Here is a 21,515-nt window from a genome sequence, read left to right on the forward strand (position 1 = left end):
TGAAGAATGCCTGCTTAGTACTGAGTTTCAGATGTCAATATTGTAGGGAATTTTTTCAGTATAATTTGTCAAACTTTATAGCTTCACAGGAAGAAGTATTTCAGTGCCTCATTTTCCATATTTTTTGGGATGCCATTTATTAAATAAACAATTATGTCATAAAAATTGAATGCTTTGTTGGAGAGATGATGGTCTCTGGCAATGTTTATCTACCCATATCACTTCCTTTCTTGAAATAAAAAGTGTTGTTATATAGAGCATGAAACACAAAAGGAGAGTGTGGGGAAAACAGGAGTTAAAACAAAGCCCAGTATTAAATAAGAGCACTATTGGGAGAACATTAGCAAATGCTAATGTGGGCCTGAGAGATACTGAGTCTTCTTCCAATATATTTTTTTCTTCTTTGTTCCATATAAATCTCCACCACACAGTCATTATTCAGAAAGGCGAATATGCAAGAAGAGATTTCATGCTGGCTGTCAAAATTCACTCATTTCAGACACTTAGGTGTTTGAACAAAGGAAGTGGTTGTTAGAAAATAGGAATATATTCTTGGAGTTTGGAGGATGTATTATAAGGCTGGTGAACAAATGAACCATCATGTTTCTTGATCAACACTGACTCAGGAGGTGGAGGGGATTCAGAACTTCAGGGCCTTGCTAGAGGTGTGAGTGCCTCAGTTTTGATACAGCAGAAGTATCCTCCTTTTCAAAAAGAGTTAACAGAATAAACAGTATTGGACCTCACCTGTAAGGTACCCCCTTCCTGTGTTGGTTTATATAAACTGAGATTACTGATTTCTTTGGGAGAGAGAGAGAGAGTTCAGAATACAAGATCTTGAGAGGTTTTTTTGTTGGGGGGTATTGGTGTTTTGTTTTGGTTTTCTTTTTTTTTGCCTGGTTAGCTTGTTTCTGCAGTTCCTTGTGTGAAAAGTTCTGGAAAGATTGAAATAAACTTGTAGAAGAAATCAACTGGTAGGATGTGGTGGTTAGTAATGAGGTGTCTCTTGGTACAAATACTTCCACTGATGTAAAAAGATCAGTTTTCATAAGAATCGTTTCCACCAGTGTGACATGAGCAGCTTTGGAGAACTTACCTTGGTTGAAATCAGGATTAACTTGACACCGAAGCAAGTTAAGCTGTGGTAATGTCAGAACATCTGTGTTTATGCTTTGTAGTGTTTTGGCGAACAACCGCTTTCTTTAAGTGCTGCTTTCAAACCTGTTTCAGTGAAGCTTTCTGTTTTCTTGGCCGCCCTGCATGTGCTAGGCTGCTGGTGACTTATATTGCCTTACAGATTGATTTTTACACTTTCTCTTCTTCCAAGAGAGGAAGATACAGTAAATGGTCCTGTCTGGGCACAGAACTCACATCACGTTTGAGGAATTTGCCATGGCAGTAGGCAGTAACTAGCAGATATGCCTACAGAACTGTATGAAGACAAAGCTTGAAAATGGTCTGAGTCTTAAGTATAAAACTAGCAGTCTAGCTGGGCTCCAGCCATCCCTCTGTGGTATGAGGGGCTGGACAGGATTTTTACACATGAATGAACATAAAGGTGTGTTTTGTGTTGGATGTGCATGATGAGCTAGATGTCAAGAAGACTAAGGTCAGTGACTACATACAGGTTTATGCCGAAAAGAAGAGTCTGTTTTGTTTTGCTGGAGGCTGAGTGCCCTTAAAAGCCGAATTGACTACTCTATGACAGCATCACGCTGCCCAGCTGCGTGATGCTGCCCTTCTGCCCCTTAGAGCCTTCAAACTGCCAGCTGCCCTGTGAGTGTGTGGTCTTGCTCTTTTCCTCCAGTACAAAGAATCATTACTGAATGCCTGCCCAGTAGCTGTTGTGTACTTCTCTGTCCAAGCTGCTTCTATCTAGGTACTTAGTTTCTAAGTTGTGAATTGGTTTCTTCTATATGATTTGGTTTTTCTTTGCATACCCAGTTTTAAAAATGTCCTCTTTTGTACGCAACTGCTGCTAACGCTGCCAGGTCACAGTGTATGAGCCTTACTACAAATCACCGTTTTGCTAGGTTGCCCTTTTACTTCAGCCCTAGGGCAGGTTTATTCTTGAACATAGCAATGCATGCTTAACTGATGAGTTTTTTAACATGGAAATAAGTTTACCAGTAATTGACTTTAGGATGGTTCTAGTTACATACTGAATTTTGAGGCATAGAAAGTGAGTGCAAGAATGTTTTTATCATTGAAAACCTCATAACTTTTTTCTAGTAACAGCTTTTGAGCAACATGATAGCTCACATCAGAGGTTGAATTTCTTTTTGTTTATCAATTCTGTGCCTTGTTGCAGGAGAGATAGGATTCCATGACTTTCATTAATGAAATTGGGAGACGTGCGCTTCTGATCTGGTAAAGTAATCCTCATGTTGAGGAACCAGCTCTGTAGTACGGAAAGCTCTGCCCAGATCTCAATGAAAATATTTTTAGTCATTTTGGAATTCCAAACTACTGCTGAAATATTATTTTTACACTAATCCAAGCTTGTTTTCCTAGTTGAGAAATAGATCTGATTGAAGTTATTCTGTGACAAACAGATAAGAGTTTAGTGGGGAAAAACCTTAAAAAGCTGAACTGTTCTCTTTAATAGCATCTGATGCATAATGAAATTTGGGAGACCTGCATGGCTGCATTGCTCAGGTTGGAATTCTGTCAAACACTGAAAATTAAAGACTCTTTGTGAGGTACGTGTCTGAATTTGATTTTGACCTCATCCTCACTATGTTCTTGTTGCCTCTTAGTTCAGCCCTACAGTGCGGTGGGGAAGATGTGTTTATTGCTGCGTTGGTTACTGTAGGCAGCCTCCTGAGATGCTGTGGTGTTTGGCTTTCTGAGCTATATCAGGTGGCAGCATGCCAAATGCCTGCCTGGGAAATTGTGCATGTTCCTGGCACTGTCTTGAGGCAGAACTGTGCCTCATTCAGTGAAAGTTACACTGGCTTCCTGAAAACTGGTACTGGTAAGGGGTCTCACAGAAGTATTCTGCAACCTGTAAAAAACCACCATCTGAAATGTCGAGATTCTTACTGGCATGCTGTTCCATATCCCATCTCTTTTTCAGGTATCCTTAGGCAGTGTTCTAACTTTTCACTAATATTAATGTTTCATATTTCATTTGCTCTGCTTTTGATATCTGGGGCAATAGGAAGAATATCAGCCTCCAGAGAGTTTCAGTGGATCAAAGTATTAAGTTGGTAGGATAGCCATTTCAAACAGTTTTAGCCACAATTACACATGAGAAGCAGCAGCTAATAATGGGTTTTAGATCCATGATTACAAGATGGCCATCTAGCATTCAGTCCCCTGTTGAGCTGTTCACCTGTGATCACGTTTTTCGTTCTCAAATTATGAAACCTTTACCCAAATGGCGTGCAACATATGCTGCAGATAATTTCAGTAGGATCATCAGTGTATAGCACATCCATGGAATGATAAAAATCATTCCTTCAATGCAGATAATACTATTTTTTAAAAAATAATATTAACCACACATTTTAAGATTGATAAGTATCTGAGGCTTTTTTGAAATAAATCTCAGAATGTTAGCATTACCTACTAGTTTACTCTTTGGGAAATAAAAGCATGACTTTTGATCAGGAGCTGTAACCAATGTCTAGGTGATTCTGTTTAATGTTATGGAATTTATTATGAGAAAAAGACCCTGGTAATTTTTATGGGTTTGGATGTTGCATTTAGCAGAATTCTTTTTCCCTTTCCAGGTGCATCCAGCATCTGGCTGCAAGTTCACAATCTTTTGTTTAGAAATAGAAATGTGTAACTCATTAGGCAAATTTAGATATGTTCATTTGTTGAAGTAAGGCAAGTCAAGAGTGATGTGAGAGGTTTGGTGAATCTGGTTTTGTGGTACAAGTATTTTCTAATGCCTAGAAAGTTTTTGGCTTTATGCAGGGGCGTGCAGGTCTGCTGCTTATACTGAAAATGCCTAATGTAGAGGTAGGTCAATTTTCAATAGTAATCTTAGTTTCAAGCAATTGTAAATTTTCTGATCCAGGTTTTTATTTGACCTGTATTACTACTACAAGCAGCCAATTAGGGGTTTAAGTTATACTGTCTTCTCTGTAAATTATGATTTTTTAAAAATTACCTTATAATAAAGTCCTTTCCAATTTCTAGCCTAAACTATCCATCATTACTGTAACTACAGATAAATCTGTAATTTCCTTTATTTTCTCCCACAGATCAATATTTAGAAGTTAGTTAATGAAGCTAAATCACTGTGCTGCTACACTGAGTCTCAGCATGTAGTGGTAGAGTGTTCCTTCTTGATTAAGTATTTAGGGATAGACTGAGAAAGGTAGTTGTTCTCAAAGCTTTGGCACCTCTACTGTATTCTTATAAGAATAAAGATGATTCAAATAAATGTCAGAAGGAATTTGCTGGCTGCTGGAGTTAGAGAGTTGTGTGATGCAGAATTTTCTTGTGATATCAGCATGGTGTTAAAGTGGCTCACTACTTTGCAAACTCGAAATACCAATCAAACAGCTGAATTTCAACAGTGTGTTGGTTTTCTATTGACATAAAGTGAAAAAACAGGAAACAGAGAGCTTGAGGAAGATACCCACTGGGTGAGAAGGATCGTGTTTGATTTATTATTATTTTAATTGCCTAATGGTGCTAAAGGAGAGTTTAATTAAAGTCCCCGGAGAAGTCTTCAAAAGAGGAAAGACAAATATTGGAAAATCTTATTTGAAGCCTTTTAGAGTTTCTTCTCACCCACATAAATACAAAAATTAAATACAAGGGCTGGATTCCCATCTTGTGAAACTTTTCTTTTACATAAGCAATGTAGAGGAGTCAAACACAGCTGCCCAGAAAAGAGCAGCGATGTAAGGGCTTCGTAATGTCTGTGTTGCCTCCACCCAACTGCGTATCCTGATCCTTGTGTTCCCATGTTGATCTTGGCAGAACATGAATATAGGATGAATTGTCAGGCTGTCGTGTAGTCTTTAATAGGCCATTAAAATGTGCCAGCATGTAGTTCTGAATTGTATTTTGCTTTGAGATGACATTTTCTGGGAAAAAAAACAAATGTCGTAGGCTACAGTTAGATAAAATGTGCAAACCCTGTCAGAGACAGAGTAAGAATTCTCTTCTTTCAGCTGCATGCCATTTTCCCCTCTTCATGGCTTACCATCTTCCTGACCTGGTAACATGACTGCATATTTAATTGCTCTGTAATCAAGTTTACTAAAAATGATCCCTGTTAGTCTAAAAGAATTTAATAAAGGTGTTTTTTTTTTTTTCCTTAGATTATTTTGAAACAGCTGTGCCACTATGCTTGGATTTAAAGGGACATTATGATCTAGATGGGGTAGTTATGCACAGTACAAGATAGGGGGAATAACTTATTTGACATAGCTCTAGTCAGAGAAGATAATCTGATACAGTTTTTAAGCTTAGAGATCATTACCTCGTGCATGAAAGAGGGTGTCTTCCCTGAATATTTATTAATGTATGCTTTGAATACATTTAAAATAGACCTGATGAAAAAAATTGAGGGTGAAGATCATGAAAAGGGAAAACACTTTTTATTGACAAGACTGATTTTAAATATGTCATAGGAGGTGCTCTGTATCTCATTCAAACTCCCATTTGACATCTGAAGTAGTCTCATTTAAAATGTTTCCTTCATGAACAGTGGTTGTTCTGAAGTACAATCAATGGCTTCAGTGGCTCTTCTGCCCAGTTTGTCAGAACAGCTTGGTGTTTCCCAGCTCTGGCAATTCAGATAGACTGGAGCTTGTTTAGAAACTGCAAGGTGATAATTTTGCATATGTTGAATGTGAACCTGGTAAATAACTATGTAAGTTTTTTATTTCAATTTTGACATAAATTAGAAGGAATGAAATTTTAAGTTAAGCCATGCATTTCTAGTATACAAATATAATGAATGATGTGTTGTATCTTATAGCTCTTTACTTGCTATTCTTCCACGCTGATTTGAAAACTCATCACAGAAAAAAAACCTGGAAACTAGAAAAAAGTTTTCTCTTGCGCTCCATTTCTGTGTTACCAATAACATTCACAAAATCCATCTCCTGCTCTTCCACAGAGGTAGGCCTTCTGAAGATTTGAGATTTGGGTAGCAAGGTAAAGTTCCTCTGCCCTTTTTCTCTTGTATATCTAAAGTATTACAGCTTCTTTCTTCATGAGTTTCTTGGGAGATTATTTTATCTTCTACATCCTTCATGTATGAAAGGACAACACAGGTGAAGTGACTGGTGAAACTGGGAAAAGCTTCTTTCCGAAATCTGTTATAGAGCAAACATATGGATTTCTTTGAATGAGAAGCAGAACACAGCAGCACATATGTGTCTTGCTGTCTGCTAGCATGTATATAGCTAGTATATAAACAGAAGTAGATCTGTGTGTGTGCATGCTCTGTAACCTGCTGCTCTGCCTTCTAAAATGTTCCTGCAGTCATGTAACACTATAATATCAGTGAGCAGTTTTAGAAGATCCAGAATTAAAGCCATGCAGATGTAGTCTCAATTTCTCATAGGGCTGAGTTTTATACATATTTATATACAGAAGATTTTTGTTTACAGTAGTTTGCATTAAGATATGCCCACTTAATTTAACTATATGAATAGGAGATTATTAGAAATAGATTGGAAAAGCACCCACAAAATGCTTACAATCAGCAAGAACTTATCCTGTGTTACAAATTTTCTTCCTAGTTTAGCTTGAGACATTTATGTCTACAGTTATATGATTTAGTATTTATTTTTGAAGAGTGTTATTCTTGCAACTCCTAGTAGAATTACTTTCATGGAATTATTCTAACAGTTATTTTTAAATGGAAAAGTGAGGCATGTCTTCAAATTTATCTGATTTATTAAATCCAGATAGCACTTTGACAAGTTCTGTCTGTGTTGTTCAGTGCAATATCAATGGTCGTTGACATTAAGAAAAGCAGAATTTGATCTGCTGTTTCTGAGACCAAGAGTTTGATGTTGAAATAAGTGATGCATGAGTTTTCCTATGCCAGATAATGGTGTTTTCTGTTAGTATTCTTCTGTTTTCCCTTTTTATTACCTTTGTTCCTGATGACCTTTTCAGTAATATTATTTTCCAGTAGAGCATAGTATGAAATTCCAATTAATAGTAGTACAGAAGAGTTTGGGGGTTTTTTTTAGTGCTTTGGGTTTTCTTTGTACTTTTTCCAGACTCATCTGTTTTCTTCTGTATATTGTTGCTACCTTCTTACCTGCCAACATGAACTAATAATTAAAGCTAATCACAGTGTGAGCATGTTCATCCTTAATTTGAGCTCTTGCAGGAGTGCCCATGGAGTGAACACTTTTTGTTACATGCTCGCTGTGACTTTATGGATGCTAATCTGCTTGATAACAGCTTCAAAATACAGCTACTTTGGAATATTTCTTGCCTTTATCCCAAAATAAGTGTCATGTATAAAATCAGTGGCCAAAGACTGCTACTATTGCACTTCAAAGGTTTAGAGACATTAAATTCTTTATTTGCTTTTTGGTGGTTTGTGGGTAGTAACAGTTCTGTTTCCATTACATTTGTGCTCATATTTTTGAGCAATAATATGTGCATTTATTGAGGACTGAAGTAATACTTACCTTCCAAACTGTCTGGCATTTACTAATGTGCATGACAAATTGCTGCATTTCTTAAAATTGAACGAATCTTGGCAGGTTTGGTATGATATTATATATCTCTAACTATTGCTTAGGAGATTGGCATGTTTGAATACATTTTCATAGGGCAAAAAAGATGTTTCTATTTGATTAAATGCTATATGTTGGTATAGCAACATTGTTATGTTTCTTGAGTGTTTAAAAGTGTTTTAAATGTTTTTTGTTGTTTTCAAAAAGTAGCATTCTTTTCAGTACACTTAGGTGTAAATATTTATTAACATCTACAGTTTACTCTAATTATATAAAATGTAACAAACCAAATCCACCCAGCATCTTATATTTTATGCAATAGTACTCTATTTTATAATCAGTTCACTTAGTTTTCTGTGTATACATATGATCAGACTAGAACTATGTTTACTTGAATCTTCAATTGTATCATTTTTGTGTGTCTGAAGCAAATTACCTCCTACTGAAAGATTTTGAGTGATGAATCTTAGCAGCACAAGTTCCCTGAGATTTCCACAATAATTAAAGTATTTCAATAATAGTCCCAGATCCTGTACTTATAAATCAGCACTCTGAAGACAGTTAAATGAGAATGGTCCGTTGCAAAGTGGAGTTTTAAAGGGGGTGGGGTGGGGGTGGTGTATGGACAAATGGTGGCAAAACTCATCCTTTTTTTTTTTTTTCCCCTTTTTTTTCCTTTTTTTCCTTTTTTTTTCCTTTTTTTTCCTTTTTTTCTTTTTTTTTCTTTTTTTCCTTTTTTTTCCTTTTTTTTTCCTTTTTTTCCTTTTTTTCCTTTTTTTTCCTTTTTTTTCCTTTTTTTTCCTTTTTTTTTCCTTTTTTTCCTTTTTTTTCTTTTTTCCTTTTTTCTTTTTTCCTTTTTTTCTTTTTTCCTTTTTTTCTTTTTTCCTTTTTTTCTTTTTTCCTTTTTTTTCTTTTTTCCTTTTTTTTCTTTTTTCCTTTTTTTCTTTTTTCCTTTTTTTTTCTTTTTTCCTTTTTTTTCTTTTTTCCTTTTTTTTTCTTTTTTCCTTTTTTTTCTTTTTTCCTTTTTTTTTCTTTTTTCCTTTTTTTTTCTTTTTTCCTTTTTTTTTCTTTTTTCCTTTTTTTTTTCTTTTTTCCTTTTTTTTTTCTTTTTTCCTTTTTTTTTTTTTCCTTTTTTTTTTCTTTTTTCCTTTTTTTTTTTTTTCCTCTGTTCATTCTGAAACTATGACTTGATGAATGTCATTAGGCTGTAATCCATTTATTCCATGTGGTGGTGGGAACAGAGAGCTAGGTATTTCGTTTGGACTGAGTGAACCAGAGTCACTCTGAGCTGAGCCACCGCTGCCATCAAACTGAGATATTTTCTTCTTGATCATTTTTCTTTCTTTAGCTCGGCGATTCTGGAACCAGATTTTCACCTGTGGTGTTATAAATGATAGCTGATTAACTCAAAGCAGTGCTCAAGTTTTTACAGTAATAACAGCATTGAAAATATAGATATGTTTAAAAGAATTATTAAAAACCCCAAAAAAGACAAACCAAAAAAACCACCCCAAACCCCCCAAAACCACAAAACACTGAATTTGTGCAGTAAAAAAAATTTTTAGTTACTTTGTATTCATTGTTTGCATCATAATCAATAAACAATGAGACTCCTTTCTTAGACCTGATGTGAAGTGAACTTGCTGTGTTATATTTAGGAACACAGGAATAACTTACTCGTGTAGACTTGGGGTCCAACTAGTTCATCAGCTAAACTTTGACAGTGGCATGTGTCATACTTTAAGAAGATGCAATTATGTAATAATTTTGAATATTTCTTTATCATCTATGTTACAGATTAATTTAAACCCAAATAGTGAGGGTTCTATTTCTTCATTTATATTGTGAGTGATTTTTGTGTGTACTTATATTCTTATGTATTTTTTAAGTTTCTATTTTTTTTTGTTACTGAACTATATATATGTATTTTACAGATACATATATACTATGTTGTGTCTATGAATAGATATCAGCATTACTTAATAACAGTTAATTTTCCAGGCTAATTGTGCATATGAAAAGACTGCTATCAGTTTGAAATCTACTTTTAGTTTCAGTATCTGTATTTTCTTTCCTTATGTGAAAGTATGAATGAGTAGAAAACACCGTTTTCCTTATCATTAATTTTTTGTGTTCTTACTTTACAGTTTTTGTGATATCTTTTAAGGTGTGTTGAATACATTATGTTATAGAAAGTTGCACCATTGCTTTGTATTAAAAATCTCATTATTTTGTTCTAGTTACTTTTTGTTACTTACTAGTTAATGACAGTAAGAAGCATTTAGCTTTGTCTGTCATGAGTCCTGTAGAAATGAGGATTATGTATTTTGTGGACATTATACTTGAAGGAAATCTGCCAGTCAGAAATTGGATGGCTTTAATAGCAATAGCTATGTAAAAGGAAACTGCTGATTTTGTGGCATTGTTGGTTACACGAGGCATGTCTGTGTTCTAAATCAGCCAGCTTGCATAACATTAAGGTGGAGGTTTTGAATCTTTCATCATAATTGCAGTTCTCTAAAAATTTTCCAATGCAGCCATATCCTACTGTATAACAAACTGTAGTCCATCAATGGATGGTGGATAAGGGAAGACCAACTGATGTTATCTACCTGGACTTGTGCAAAGCTTTTGACACTGTCCTGCATGACTTCCTTGTCTCTAAACTGGAGAGACGTGGATTTGACAGGTGGACCGCTTGATGGATAAAGAATTCAAGAGAGTTGTGATCAACAGCTCAATGTCCAAGTGCCGTTCCTCAGGGATCGATGTTTGGACTAGTGCTGTTTAACATCTTTGTCCCTGACATGGACAGTGGGATCAAGGCACCCTCAGTAAGTTCACCAATGACACCAACCTGTGTAGTGCAGTTGACACACTGGAAGGAAAGGATGTGCCATCCAGAGGGACCTAGACAGGCCTGAGAGGGGGGGGCAACAATGTGAACCTCATGAAGTTCAACAGGGCCAAGTGCAAGGTCCTGCCCATGGGCCGGGGCAATCCCAAGCACAAATCCAGGCTGGGAGAGGAGTAGATGGAGAGAGCAGTCCTGCGGAGAAGGACTTGGGGGTATTGGTGGATGGAAAACTGACTGTGAGCTAGCAATGTGCGCTCACAGCCCAGAAAGCCAACCGTGTCCTGGGCTGCATCAAGAGCAGTGTGGCCAGCAGGTCAAGGGAGGGGATCCTCCCCCTCTACTTGATTCTCATGAGACCTCCCTCTGCAGTTCTCTGTCCAGCTCTGGGGCCCCCAACATCAGAAGTACATGGACCCACTCGAGTGGGTCCAGAGGAGGCCACAAAGATGATCAGGGGCTGGAGCACCTCCCCTGTGAGGACAGGCTGAGAGAGTTGGGGGTGTTCAGCTGGAGAAGAGAAGGCTCTGGGGAGACCTTAGAGTGGCCTCCCAGTGCTTAAAGGGGCTACAGGAAAGGTGTGGAGGGACTCCTGATCAGGGGGTGTAGGGATAGGATGAGGGGTAACAGCTTTAAACTGACAGAGGGTAGATTTAGATTAGATATAAGAAATTCTTCCCTGTGAGGGGGGTGAGGCCCTGGCACAGGCTGCCCAGAGAAGCTGTGGCTGCCCCCTCCCTGGCAGGGTTCAAGGCCAGGTTGGACGGGGCTTGGAGCAACCTGGGCTAGTGGAAGGTGTCCCTGCCCATGGCAGGGGGGTGGGAATGTGTGATCTTCAAGATCTCTTCCACTCCATTCTGTGATTCTATGAATGATAGACTTGTTTTTCTGGGGCAACTTAAAATGTGTAGAGTGCAATCTATGTACTGTTTGGGTCTGGGATTGAACATCAGTGCACCACAATATGTTTGTAAAAATGCAGTGCTCGATCCTTAAATACCATTGCTTATCTATGTATCCTTACACTTCCAGCATCAATTGGTCCCTCTCTGTTCCATATTCTTGCACAGACTGAATGCAGAAGCAAAGGAGGCTACTGAAAGAGAATATATTAAAGAACTGAATGTGTATATTCAGAAATAATGAAGTTTGTAAAATTCTGAAATGAAAGGTCTCTTATTTTACCTGAGGGCAGTAAATCTGGTTGCTAAGGTATGAGATGCCTTATTCAGTACTGCCAAATCTTTCCTCATCCTCCTAACTGTAGCAGAACCATTGCAAAACTGTTGTATAAAGAGGGTTGGATTCCACAGTTAATATATGTGCAGACTGCAGAGCTGTGCCTTGTAAGTGTGCTCTTCAACACTGTGATTTTTAGGAAATTCTTTAGCCTGAATCCCCCTAGGCTTTGTACGATACCTGGGCCTCTGCTCAAGAGACTATCTTTATTCAGGACAGAGCTTATACTTGATATGAATGAATGCAGAGCTGCTTCCCAAAGAAGCAATGGATCTAAGTAGGCACTTGAAAATTTCCAGAATGGATAGTCTTGGCTCCATATATGTGTATAATACACATAAAAATTTGGCACCAAATTGTACAGCCTGAAGCATTGTGTATATAGTGGGTGTGAGCTACTACTGTAGGTGAAGTACCTGTGAACATAATAGTAAAATGAAATCCTGACTTGAAAATCAAAGATTGTAAAAACTGTTTAAAATGTGCTGAAATCCAACTGACTGAGGAAGAATGTGGCCTATGGAAATAGTGGCAATAAATTTGTAACAAAAAAATACAGATATCTCATTTGTTCCTCAAGTGCTGAGTTTTCATTTTCCTGGCTTACAGCTGAAATATATTCAGTACTTTGGAATTTTTCTGGCCACCATTTTGTGTTTGCAAGAAGAAATTAAATGGTGAATATCATAACTCTTGAGAACATAGCTTGAGATAATGTTAAGAATAGCTGTTTAAAGTCTAGCTGTCTCACAGGCTGTTATGCACATAAGTACTTTTTCTACTATAAATTATTCAGTGACCCATAACTGGAGGTTTTTGTCAAATGAACCAATTTATTAATTTGTATTTGCATTGTGTCAAATATACTTGGAAGCTGTATCATGGTTGCCTTTGCACTACTTTTGGATGCCGAATGTGATGCTGCTCACGTCCCCTGGCAGTAACAGTGTCTGATGAATGGGTGCATATGAATGACGGACAGTCTCTGTGTACCTGTCTTTCAGATAGTCCCAGGTTTGCTGCAAGTTCTGACTTTCTCCTTATTGTAATGTATCTGTTGCAGTGAAATTCCTTCTCTAATTCTAGTCTCTGATGATCTGTGTAAACAACTCGGTACTTTTCTTTTGTTCTTGTTTTACCTGTTTAAGAAAGAAATATTATTAATATGTTGAATTTTATTTTCTAAAGCATCTTTCTTTCAAACATCTCAAACATTTTACAGATATTAATTGACCTACAGAGTACTTGCATGGAATTGTTTTCTGTGTTACAGAGAAGGAATAGGATGTGCAGGGTGAGTAAGTGAGTACTGGTTATCATAACTGGTTTTCCCTCTTCACCTCCTCCTCTCTGTAAAGATACATTTAAATGTAAAGCTCGTAAGTGAAAACCACCTTGAAGCATCTTAAATAATTCACAGCAGTACATAATTGGTGATGGCTATATTTCATCTCAAAGGGGTTTCATTTCAGTGCTCATGAAGTGACTTCTGTGCATATGCAGGCATAAAACCACAGCATTTCTAGACTGAAGTTCAGTCACAATTTGTTTAGTTGCACCATGTCCTAATTCTTTATATGAGTTTTTAAAGATCACCTCTCTAACACAAAGAAATGTCCTACTAGAAATGCTTTTGCTTTCTTGCGTGGCCATAGGACATGATTATAAGTTCAATAAGTTAAATAACTTTCAACCTTTTTGAATTTATTTTTTCAAAAAGATTCAGTCTTCCAAGATGCTGCGTGCCTGTAGAGGTATTACTGGGGGTACTTTGTGTGCTGAGCTTCCCTTTCCAGCTGAAGGCACTTGTCAGTTTGTAAGACGAGGCAATAAAATGCTTGTAAAAGGATTTCCGTATCATCCTCTCTCTAGTGTATAAAAGAAGTATTTTAGATATATTGGATAAATACTGTTAAGAGAAGCATTATGTGATGTTTAGAAGGTATCTCTCATTTCATAGGCTTTTAAAAACAATTCTTCATGTAATAATACAGAGAGATCACTTTTCCACTTATTTATTCTCCTTTGCACTTTCAACAGCCAGATAGTTTTCCTTTTTCTTCTGATCTTCCCAGGTTTTTTTTGATGTGAGTTTTCTGGGACAAACTGTAGGACAAAGACTCCTTTAAAGTGGTTCCCTAAAATCCACTGAGGTGTTAAGATGGAGCACACGCCACACAAAGGAGCGACAAGGAGATCTTATCAAGAACCCCTTTCACATTCAGAAACACAAGCCAATTGGTTTGGAATTTACAAGCCCTAAACAAATGTCAGACTCTTTCATCTTAGCGGAGGGAAAAAGGACAGAAATAGATGAAGGAATATTTTTTCCTCTGTTCTCTTTAATTTTGGACCAACACTGAGAATGGACTGCAGTGTTTTTATCTGATGGCTAGAGGTAGACATAGCTTAAGACATTTTGAAATATGCATAATTAAAGAAGGTTTTCCCAAATCCTATGCCACTTTGACTTCTGGTGTACAAGGTTTTACTGCCTAAATTTGCAGGACTAAAACAATCATCAAACTAAGTTTACTTTTTTCAAGGTACAAATTGTTGGCTTTGAAATATTTGCTCTAAGTGATAGTTATAATGTTAACAATAGTATAGATATTCAGGTTCCTTATAAACTGAAGGCTTAGAAGGTAATCTTTGAAAATAGGTTAAAATTCAACAGGGTTATTCCGGCTTCACTACAATCAGCAAATATGACCATGATTTGAGGGGGTGGAGAAAAGGAGTAGTTTTCCCCATTCCCCTTGGTCATAAAATTCACAGAGCATTTCTTCTGAAGACAATAAAGCTAGGAGAAGGCCTCTTTATTTGCTGTGAAAATCATCACCCTTTCCGGCAATATAACTCCTGAAGAAAAGAGGGAGAAGGAAGAGACAAGACTGCATATCAAAGCAAAGTGAAGTGTTAAAAGGGTCTGCTGCCTCAATATGGCAGATAGGCCTCAAAACCTCAGACAATGTAGGCCAGTGGAAAATAGATGTCACAAGTAGTTTACAAAGAAAAATAAATTAGCATTAGAGCAGAGGCCTAGCCTTTTTTTCCTGCTTTTCTATTTTGCTTTCTGGCTGTGTTTCTGCTGTCATGTAATCTGATTTACTTGTACATCACAGGTTGTTTAAATAAAGACTTAAAATGTGAGGACTATAGTTTAAAAAAACCAAGAAACTGAGGTTGATCTTGAAAAATATAAAAATAATGTTGTCCTTTTGTTTCAACCCCTTAAAGTCTGTTCTCCTTCTGGAAAGGGTCACTCCCAGATGTTTCAGTTGAATTTTTAAAAGATACAAAAGCTGTTTTCTAGGCCCTTGTTTAGATAACTTCTTTTCAGTAAGTTTCGTGCTTTGAAGGCTCACTTGCTCTCATAAAATATACATTTTACACTTGATTACACAGATTTTAGAAATTAATTGGTCTGAAGTTCTGCTCTTACATAATTGAAGTTGTTAGGGCATTTTGTCATTGATTTTTAGTAAAAACCAGATCAAACTGTAAGGAATTTGATAGATGTTCTTTTTCTCAGCCTGTCTGGGAAGATATCTTTACCAAGCCCACTGTCAGTGTTTCTTTTTTAAAATGTCATATTGCCCCATATGTTTGCAATTTGAAATTTAAAAAAGGTTTGTTTCTGAATATATAGTTTTTTAGTAAGAGGATATGTAATTTCAAAACAAATTTTTTTGTTGAAAGGACATAGTTCTGTCTTCATGATGTTCTGTCATCCTGAGAATTTACTTGTTCAGGTAATTTTTTATTTCACTTTTCCTGCAATTTATTTTTTTCTATAAAATGCTCAATATGAATATTGAATCAGAATGTTGTGTATTTAATAGAACCTAAATAGAGGGGAAAAAATTTCCATTTACATCTTTTCCCCAAAACAATTCCCATTTTCTTTAGGTCAGTATTTCAGCAGGCTCCCTCATTGAATTAGATGTGTTTTGATTTCTCTTATTCCATGCTGCTCACATACATCAATGTGAGTACATGCCACTAGTGAAGTTAAGGACATACACATATTTTCTTATATTCTTGAAGTTTAGGGCTGTAATTCTGAAATCTTAGAGCAATGAACTGTATTAAGCAGCAATAATATTGAAGCGAAGGAGCCAGTGGCTACTTTGATAGCATGAATATTATGGCAGTAAGGAAAAACAGAGATCAAGTCTGATTCAAAGAGTGGTTATAATGGCATAAAGTAATTTTTCTTACATTATCTTCTAGAGTAAGCATTGCTAAATTAATATGTAGCTGTTACATGCATAATTTTATCGTTATTATTTATTTGAATTTCCTTTAATTTTTCACAACTTTTTATGTGTCAGTATTAAAACTTTCCATTTTTTACAGTTAGCATTATTTTAAAAACACCAATGAAAAGCCAAATTTGTTCGGTACTTTTCTTGTATTGCAAAATACCACATTGTTGGTTTACTCTCCCACACCCTTTTTTTAAACTGGATTGGTGTCTTGAGCCCAATTCTGTCAAGTGTTGAGCTGTTTTTAACACTTCAAAGGACTGGGCTCTAGGAATGCACAGCCTCAGGACATGTATCTATTGACAGGCCCTGTTTCACCTGTCCAGTATTGTTCATAAAGTATTTCAGCATGTCTGTGAATTCTGTGTAAGTATTTTTCAGACTAGAAACGAATTTAAGCACATAACTGCTTTTCTGAATTGCATATCTATTTTCTGAAGTTGAGCAAGCACATGAAAAACGTTTCAGGATTTTCCATGTCTCTGCAGTAAGTGTAAAACTAGGATTTAGATTTTTAAGTATGTTTTATTCTTGAAGAAGGGTAACACATTTAAAATTCAGTGACAACATGACAGAGACAGGGTTGCCTCACTGACATTCAGTAGTCTCGGTTGAATTTGGTCTACACTCAAGCCTTGCATCACTTCTACACCTGGAAATCTCCAATGATATTAATGAAGTTACTGCTGATTTACATGAGGGGGAAAAAACTATAGATCTGCCTGGCTTTGAAGACATTTGTAGAGGCTCCAAGTGGAAGGATGGCATTGTGATATCTTAATGTTCACTAGGCATTTTCTATTTAGTAACAGTGAGAAAACAGTGTGTATCTATCTGCTTTATAACAAAGAAACAATTAGCAGACTAATTTTGCTCTTGAGTAATAACCATTTGAAGGAGGATTGTGTCTCAAGAAGCAGTGCTGATTTTCTGTGTCTTCTAAGATTGCTCCAGTTGTAATTGCTTTTCTATAGAGCATTTTCTTTGATGCTTTCTAACACACACTTACTACTTTTAACCTTAACAATAGATTTAGCAAACCTTGCTATACCCAATTTACACTTTGGGAATATACACCTAAAGGTTCATTTGGCATGCGGCTTGCAAACAAAACCAGGCATATCAACGAGTGACACTTGCAAAAAAGTGATTTTTAATTGTACAGTTGTGGCAAGCTTCAGAATTCTGGTACATGAGAAAAATTTGTAAAACTGATTTGAAACTAAATGAAAAGGACTGATGAGATATGTGGTCTGCAAACAAAATAGTCTATGCTGATCAGTTTATGTCTCTAGGAATATTTCTTCTCACCTAATATAGGCAGAAAAATAAGACAAAGGAACAGCACAGAAAATTGCATAATCACTACAGTTGGATCAGAGCACATAATTTTCTTTAAAAGTATTGAAAAATCTGTAAAAATTTAAAAAGATCAACCTGATTTTATATTGATATTTACCTTGAGGCACAAAAGAGTATGTGGTATTTTTGCTTGTAGCTGTTAAATGTTGCTGCATTCTTTGTTCCATAACATTGTCAAGAGTATCATGTTTTTAATCCAAAATGCTTTACAACAAAGATTCCTGGGCTTGAGTGACATGTAGTCATATCTAAACACAACAGCCATTCCTCTATAGTAACCTTATAAAGCCATTATGGGACGAAAGTGAAACTAGTGCAAATTTAGTTAAAACTGCATTAAACAGCAGTAGGTTAAATAAATGTCGTAAATGACCCACCAACCTATGTGCTTCAAGTAAAGTTAATTATTTATAAGACTGGTGATAGCAGAAGACGCTTTCTCAGGTTGAAAGTTGAATATACACTTACCAGTAGTATTAGCTTGCACTGTTTTCCTCATCCATTCATAAGAGCTGTGCCTTTGGCTGTTGGGAGAGATTTGCTGTGTATTAATTGTATCTACAGGAGGTAACCCCCCAGATCCAGCAGGATGGAGGGAGCTGTAATCAGCAGAACTGTAGGAGACCTGTCCAGGAGACGAGCCATTGATCTGTGCAGCAGCAACAGTGCTGGAAGGTCCTGGGCCGTAAGCGTTCCAGTCCTCCCTCTGTGGGCCATAGGGCGATCCCCATGTTCCTGCAGGCTGTCCATGGGTGTCCAGAGTTGGCACAGGATGATATCCCATGTAATCTGAATAGGGTGGAGTAGACACAAAGTTTTGCCCTGGCAGGTTGTTGTTCTCCCTTGCAGATCCTGGATACATGCTGTTCTCGTTATCCAAGAGAGAGCTCACATACATGATTGTCACAGATCGTAAATACTTTGTCACAACATCTTGTTCTTCGGTATTTTCTTTTCTCACTTAAAAATAATTGTGTTTGATTTTCTCTAATAATGCCACTCTGCTTGGAATCTTCTACTTCATCCTCTTTTATTATCAACTGTGTTACCAGTTGCTGGTGGTAATGGTTTACCAAGATCTTGTCTGACGTCAGCCTAACTGCCTGCCTCATAATTACATTTACATTCAAATGAAGGGCTGACCAACCCCACCTTTTTGCTAGTTCTGGTGCTTTCTCTTTTAGAGAACCTTTATCTATCCTATTACCCTTCCCTGATATTCAATAGCAATTCCAGTACTGTAAGATGATGCAACAGTTGCTTGCATTTGTAACCTAGTAAATAGAGCTTTTTTTAAAGAAAAGACAGTGATAATTATAATAGCGATGTTTGGTGTTCAAATGCTTCTTGTCTGAAACCATTATTTTGGGATAGGTTATCAATCAACAAGTAAATCTGTTACTCTCTTAATTTCTCAGATGCTCAAAAAAAAAATTATTTTTTTTTAATAATTGTAACTTCAGAATACAGAGCACCTTGTAAAACAGCATGTCTTGAATATAACTGTCTCAAAGATTTTCCCCTCATTACTGATGGTTGTAAGTGGTTTTCCAGCATGGGAGAAATTAAAGCTCTAACTGTGATGCACATGTTCACACTCTCCCCATACAGAGTGATTTAAAGAGTTCCCTTCATCTGGTGTCCTTTGCAAACAGAGACATTTTAAAAAGCAAACAATAGATCTTCCTAACAAAGATGGTGCCAGAAGTACAAAGAAAATGACTGTAAAAAGCAGTGAAAAAAATCTTTGATTAAGCCCAGTAATATTGTTGGCTTCTGTTTTAAACTGAAAACAACCTTTATCTGCCTGAAAGGCTGAGCTCCTTCCTCTGAAACTGCTGTGTAGTAGTCTGTTTTCAGTGGTGGCAGCTTAGGTAAGTGAAATCAGCAGGGAGAAACATCTGGGTTGTTAAGTTAGTGGATCAGAACTGCCTTGATGCTTTTCTGTAAAGCTTGACACACGGCTGCCCGATAGGTCAATGTAAGGGTTCCCACTTAGAAAAAAATATTCTGTACGTGTTTTTATGCCGTTATTAAGAGCTTGACATTAACATGGGAGAACTAAACCATATCTTATGGCTTGAGAATTGCCTCTATATGTTTGTCTAGCTACAGTTTGTAGAGTGAATTTGATATATTTTTATCTTGGATGGATTTCTTTGCCATCAGCTATTTGTCAAGGGATATGCTTGCAAAAGAGGTGCAAATTACAATGAGTTGTTTCCTTTTACAAAGGTGTGGTGTTTCATTCAGTATCCTTTGTATTTTGACACTACTTCTATTCACACATCCCTTCTAATTCCAGCACTAAAGGATTCTAAGTGTGTACTTAAAGACAGAAAAGATATTAATCTTCTGGGGGTTTTGGGGCTTGGTTGGTTTTGGTGTTTTTTGGTTTGGGTTTGGTTTTTTTTTTATGAAAGAATTTTTACTGAGAAGTGTAGCAAAATCTTTATAATTAATTTCGCAATATTTACAGATTTCTTTGTTAATCCTTGGGATCTGAGAATGTTGAGGAAAGTGACATCATGGGATAGAACATGGAAAAAGTAAGGCCTTCTGTAATGGGTGTATCCTTATAAAAATAGACATTAAAAAAAATTGGAAGAGACTCATGTTCACTTCATCTTGAAAGAAAGGAATTGTAATACAAGTCTGAGAGCCCACAGACTTTTTAGTACTGGTGTGTACTAAACACACTGAGCATCATCCAGATTAAACAAGCTATGTTTCTTATACTAGAAGTATCCTTGAAATCTTTGGCCTATTTGTGAGCATTATGTCAGCAGTTAAATTCTGATGTACTGCTAAATGTTATGCAGAGCTGTCAGTCATAGGTAGATCCATAGGAGGGTGAAGTTTTGTCTCCATTGACTGTATCTGAAATCCATTGACATAGTACAAATGAACACTGGTTGGTCATTTCAGATCAGAGATGTTGTTTGACTTCTACTCCTAAGCACACTGTTTTCACATCTCAGTGAATGACATTTAATTTCATAGAGTGCATTAGATGACGGTAACATTTTTAATCCCTTGTCTTCCTCTTTCTTTATGGGATGCCACTGTGCATACCCCCCACAATTTCAGTATCACCTAATCCTATTTTTTGTATCTCAAAGCTTTATCCTTTATTCTCTGTTCTTCTTTTATCTTTTGTTTATGCTCCTCCTTTCCCTTTCTTGTTTTGCCTGTTCCATTATCTGAATTTTCTTTAGATCTATTTCGATTCTTTCCAGAACGTAATTAGATCAAGATACGCCGATGGCGAATTGCTACACTGATTTGATATCTGCTAACAATAGTAAGCTTTGAATAAGGCATTTTGTTTAAAAAGATTTACATAGCAGGATAAGATTGCTGGGTAGGACTGCAGATTTTTAACACCCAAGTGAGAATAAGATAACTAAAATGGCAACATTCAGATGATCTTCTGCACCCTGACTCTTATGCCTTCCATTTTGTGTAACAACCATGTGGGTGTATTAAAAAGGAGCCATACTTTTGCATGTAGTCTAGTAGTTTGAGGTTACCAAAATTTTAGGGTTGATGTTTTTTGAGAGCTAATTGACTGTTAATCTGAGTCTGCCTTCCCAAGAGTCATTTCTTGGCCATGCACATGTCCTTCCTGCTCAGATCCAGCATGTCAATACCTTCAGAGCCAAAGAACCACTGCATCTTCAGCATATAGCAGGAACTTACACTGCAGTTTCAGGAACACTTTTAGTGGACATTGCTTTCAGAAAAAGAAAAAAAGAAAAAAAAAAAAAAGGAAAAAAATTAACTGCCCTTGCCTTGTGCATATTTGCACTGTGAGGGGATGGCAATGAGTTGCTGGTGGTAGAGGATGGGCTGGTGTGCTGCCTCAGCCTGTGTAAAGGGCTTGTGGGCCTGTTGTGTTACTGTGGCCCCTCTCATGACTTTCTGGGTTGGTGGGAAAGCAAAAGCTGTTCTGAGTGGTGGGCTAGACATCCACAAATCTCATCCATATGGAGGTTTGTATTTATACAATTTTCTGCAGTGGCTGTTAAAGACAGAACAGGAAGAATCTGTGTGGTATTGGTAGCAAGAGTGCCATGCTCTTTGGCATACCTCAGAGAGATGGATTGTTGG

At 36.8% G+C, this 21,515-nt stretch overlaps 1 protein-coding gene across 1 annotated transcript; it reads right to left on the reverse strand.

Moving 5' to 3' along the window:
• Nucleotides 1–8,269: 8,269 nt before the first annotated feature.
• Nucleotides 8,270–18,300, reverse strand: LOC141964592 (homeobox protein CDX-4-like). The gene is made up of 3 exons (XM_074915175.1): nt 17,871–18,300; nt 12,763–12,908; nt 8,270–9,052 (listed from the first exon to the last, which is right to left on the reverse strand). Exons 1-3 carry the CDS (start codon nt 18,298–18,300, stop codon nt 8,846–8,848), a joined length of 783 nt encoding a protein of 260 aa, XP_074771276.1. The 3' UTR covers nt 8,270–8,845.
• Nucleotides 18,301–21,515: the final 3,215 nt, after the last annotated feature.

Source organism: Athene noctua, chromosome 11 (genome assembly GCF_965140245.1).
Source record: "Athene noctua chromosome 11, bAthNoc1.hap1.1, whole genome shotgun sequence".
Classification (NCBI taxonomy): domain Eukaryota; kingdom Metazoa; phylum Chordata; class Aves; order Strigiformes; family Strigidae; genus Athene; species Athene noctua.